The following is a 4,242-nucleotide window of genomic DNA, read 5'->3' on the forward strand; positions in this document are numbered from 1 at the left end:
TTTGATGCCAGCACTCACTGGTTAGATCTCGACCTAATGACGCGGGAGCGGGCCGCGAACGCCAATCGGAGGAGAGGGAGGGGTGGATGGGTAGAGATGGAGGTTGGGTGACCTCGATGTAGTGGTGCAGAGGCGTTGCCGGCACTAGGCGCAAAGCAGACGCAAACTAGAGTCACACGAGGGATGTCTAGCCCACAAAGACCAAGTTAACATAGCTCTACATACATACAGGCAATCGAGATACTCACCTAGCCCACAAAGACCAAGAGGTCGAGATGAGGGCTAGGACACGAAGTGCAAGTGCTAAGAGAGTCCGCGATACGGGCGCTTAAGCGCGGGAACAACCTTCCAATATAGTAACAGGCAGAGAAAAGGTGAGGAAAAGGCGAAAAATAATACATAGGGCACATCCAGAGTCCGTTCCACGACACCCGCGATGCGTAACCTGCGTAGCTGTGGAAGCGGGGGGCGCAATGAAACGTCGACGTCCTCGCCATCGTAATTACACCGGGGGAAAGGAGCGAAGTTGAGATAGTCGGGGACTGGGAGAGCGATGTAGGTGAGCTCTCGCAAGAGCGGGAACTCGATCGCCCCGATCTTGCACGGAATCGGGAGATGGCACCACCAATAACCCGCGGCCCTGACACAGGCAGTAAGGGTGTAGAGGTCCTTGGCGACGAGCGCGAAGAGCTCGAGGACCTGGGCGCGGAAGGCTTGCTCCTCGGCGCGCTCGCGCTTGATTTTGCGGCGGGTCTCGCATAGACTTTCTTGCTGCGTCGGCCGGACGTGAGGAAGAGATGGCGTACGCGTTGGTTGAGACTGAGAGGCACACTCCACCTCTGCATTGAAGAAAGCTAGAAATGCTTGGAGGCGTTGAAGTGTAGATGGTGCTTTTTCAGCACGATCCAGATTGCACCATTTCGCCGGACCATCAGCACGTCCTCAATCTGAGTTAACCCCGCACCTCTCCAGGATACGTACATGCTGTTTCTCATTACCTTTTGCTTTATAATTTCCAACCTTGGGAAATTCGGACATTAACCGTAACACGGTGAACATCGCAAACGGATAACAAAAACCTCTGTCCGGTACATTGACCTCTACTCCATCTCCCTCTCTACTCATCGAGAGATCTCACCGTGCCCACCGGCGCTGCAAGGTGGCGCATCCGCGTGCCCAGGAACGAAACGAGGTATCAGCTTCGGCGGCGAAGCGTGGGAGGACGTACGTAGGATACGGTCCAACGCACTTGAAAGGTCATTGGACTTTGTGCTTGAACCCATGAGGGCGGCGATTACTCGGTGATCTGACAAGCCTAGAGCGGCTGAGAAGCGAGCTTATAAGCGTTAGAGGAGGTGGAGAGCAGTGACAGTGATAAGGGCTTGTAGTAGTAGTCGCCTTCGATGAAGCGGGGAAGAGGCACAGGAACTCACGACTTGGTGCGAGCTTGGGTCGGAGAACCCGATGGCAGGCTTTGGCCGCTTCTTGAACGACGAGGGATGGAGGGAACAGAGACGGCAGCCATGGGCAGGCCGAGGGGACGTCGGAAGCTAGGAGGGTGATGGTCCCAGTCAAAGTGCGGAATACTCGAATAGCGCGCGGAAGGTTATGCCAACACGCACTTCTCCTTTCGATTCTCGAGGGCATCATACTCTAGACTGAATGGCAAGCGCACAGACGCTCAGAAGCAAAGTAGCCGTGCGTGGGCGACGCCAGAGGTTGCATCTCGGAGTGGAGGTGCGCCAGGACTAGGGTTCGGTAACAAATTATTTGAAATCATGTAACATATGTAACTAATAACAAACTCCTGGGGCCGTTTGTAACACGTTGTTAGTAACATGTAGCATGTAACAATTTCAGCACACGTATTCGGTCGATCTACACATGTCCTCACAGTCTGGAAATTGCTGTCACGAGCTTTGATCTTCATGCTATGAGGCTGGAGCCTGTTTTGTGGGAGCCAGGGGAGCCGCTGATGACGAGGTGACACTTAGAGTCGTTCTCAAACACTCAAAGTGTATCTGAGAGAATGTCGAGGAGGTGCCAGCCCGTGCGCCGGTCCAATCCGAAGGCCGTGGGGCGAAAGCGCACGTGCTATCGAGCGCCGTAAGGAATGCGCTGATGGGACGCGAACGCCGGGAGGCGCGCGAAAGGGTATGCGAAGGGGATCGCGTGTGAACGCATCGAGCTTATACCGCGAAGAGTTGGTCCAGCGCGAGAAAGAGAGGTGCAAGCGGAAGAGATGCGGAGGAGTACAGCGGGGCGGCTGAGGCGAAACGGAGGTGGTCAGGTGGCTGATATACGGAAGGCGGAGGCGGCGGCGGCAGTCGATTGAGGGTCGGACGTTGAGTAAGTAGCATGCAATATGTGGGGAGCATCGAGGCTGTCGATAGAGCGTAGCAGCTGCTAGATTTTATACATGAGAATGCACTAGTCGTAGCAACTAAGTCCGAGAGTGTACAGGGCGGCATGTCCAGAAAGTTCGAAAAGAATCACGAAACACATGGAGGCAGGGAGAAGGGCTAGGGTGTGCGGGGAAATGTGAGACGTCCGGGGCACGTGGTGGGCTTGGCTGTCGGCGGGGCTAACAGTCTTGTCGGACTCGCGCGGCGAGCAGCGGGGTGGTGGCGGGGATGTCGGCCAGCGCGCGCGTCGATGTGCGTTGTGCGGGGTCTTGTCAGCGGCCGCGCGCGGGTGTCTCGGTGGGCTAGTGGTAGGGTGTCGGGACAGAACGGTCGGTGGTCGTGCGGACTGTTGGGGGTGCGGTTGGGGTCGGCGGTGATGCGCGCTATGCGCGCCTGGCCGCGCGGCGTGCGCATCAGCGCCGGCAAAGGCGAGGAGAAGAGAGGAACAAGAGGGGGAGGATATATGTGAGCAAGAACGAAGGCGAGGAGAGGAGCGAAGCGAGCGTGGTGGTATTGTCGGAGGATGATGTAATGCGCGCGAAAGGGAGAAAGAGCGCGAATGGGTGGGCCGCGAGTGCAGTGCGTGGGCGTGCGCGAGACCGCGCCGGTCGCGGTCAGCTTCAGCGGGTAGAGCCCGGAAGGGTGTGAAGGCGATGGACCAGACTGATCTTCAGATGAAGGGGGCTCGCGCTGGCGTGGAGGTGTATGCGGATCTTTGGGCGGGCAGGATCGTGTCGAGCCGGAGCCAGGGGGAAACACGCGAATAGCCCATTCTCCTCAAAGGCATTATGAATCTACACCGAGCCAGAGTTAGAATTCCCCCACGCTGGCAAAACAGCGACGCACCTCAAGGGCGACCCAGGTCCCACACTAGCTTCTCCTTCCTCGTCCATGGCAGTAGTGCACCGTAAGCGGCCGGGGACCGGGGTTGATCCCCTCGTAGCCAGATAGCTCAGCATCATCAGCGTCCAGCCGCGCTGCATCCAGCCTGTCCTGCTCCGCAGCACTTCCACTGAGCCCGGCCCAGCCATGGCGCCGCACATAACGGATCGGGGGTGAAAGGAAAACACATCAAGTTCTGGCTGCTCAAATCAGTCCCGTTACTCTTGGACGTTTGTAACATTTTCATTGTAACATCAGTAGGACACCCCTTTGAGCCTCCTTGTTACTAACGTGTTACTAACATGTTACTAACAGCTGATAGTTACACATGTAACAATGAAATGTATTTGTTAGCGAACCCTAGCCAGGACGGATCCGATGACGTGCGTGTCGTCTCGACGGCCTGAGCGCTAGCGCCGAAGCGCTGAACATCCGCTTTCCTCCGTCCACCATGCCTGTTCTCACACCCGACGAAATCGCGGCAGTCATCCGCTGATGGGACGCTAACGCCGGGAGGCGCGCGAAAGGGGGATGCGAAGGGATCGCGTGCGAGCTCGTCGAGCTTGTACCACGGGAAGTCGGCCCGGTGCGAGAGGGGAGGACGAGCGCGAGAAGGAGAGGAGAGAAGCGCGATGAGTGCGGAGACGATGCGGAGGACGGCGGACGGCTGAGGCGAGACGGACAGCGGCTGAAGGCTGAGGTGCGGAAGGCGGAGGGCTGAAGGCGGAGACGGCGGTGGCAGACGGACGGAGGACTTGGGTGAGTAGCACGCACGATATGGGGGCGTCGAAACTGTAGATAGAGCACAAAGACTGCTAGAATATATACATGAGGGCGCAGGTGTCGTAGCAACGAAGTCCGAGAGGGTAGGAGGGCATGTCGGCGAGGAAATGAGGTAGAATAGTCCAAAAGAACGCAGAGAGGAGGATGAGCAAGCGTAAGGCAGAGGCCAGGT

At 57.4% G+C, this 4,242-nt stretch overlaps 1 protein-coding gene across 1 annotated transcript; it reads right to left on the bottom strand.

The window, feature by feature from the left end:
• Positions 1 to 248: 248 nt before the first annotated feature.
• BXZ73DRAFT_109993 (uncharacterized protein) lies at positions 249 to 1,261 on the bottom strand (the record flags this gene model as incomplete). The annotated part of the gene is made up of 3 exons (XM_048017323.1): positions 249 to 282; positions 509 to 771; positions 1,250 to 1,261. The coding sequence occupies 3 exons, from the start codon at positions 1,259 to 1,261 to the stop codon at positions 249 to 251; spliced, it is 309 nt and encodes a 102-aa protein (XP_047870678.1).
• Between the last annotated feature and the right edge of the window lie 2,981 nt (positions 1,262 to 4,242).

Source organism: Epithele typhae (assembly GCF_022376455.1).
Source record: "Epithele typhae strain CBS 203.58 chromosome Unknown BXZ73scaffold_307, whole genome shotgun sequence".
NCBI classification, from domain to species: domain Eukaryota; kingdom Fungi; phylum Basidiomycota; class Agaricomycetes; order Polyporales; family Epitheliaceae; genus Epithele; species Epithele typhae.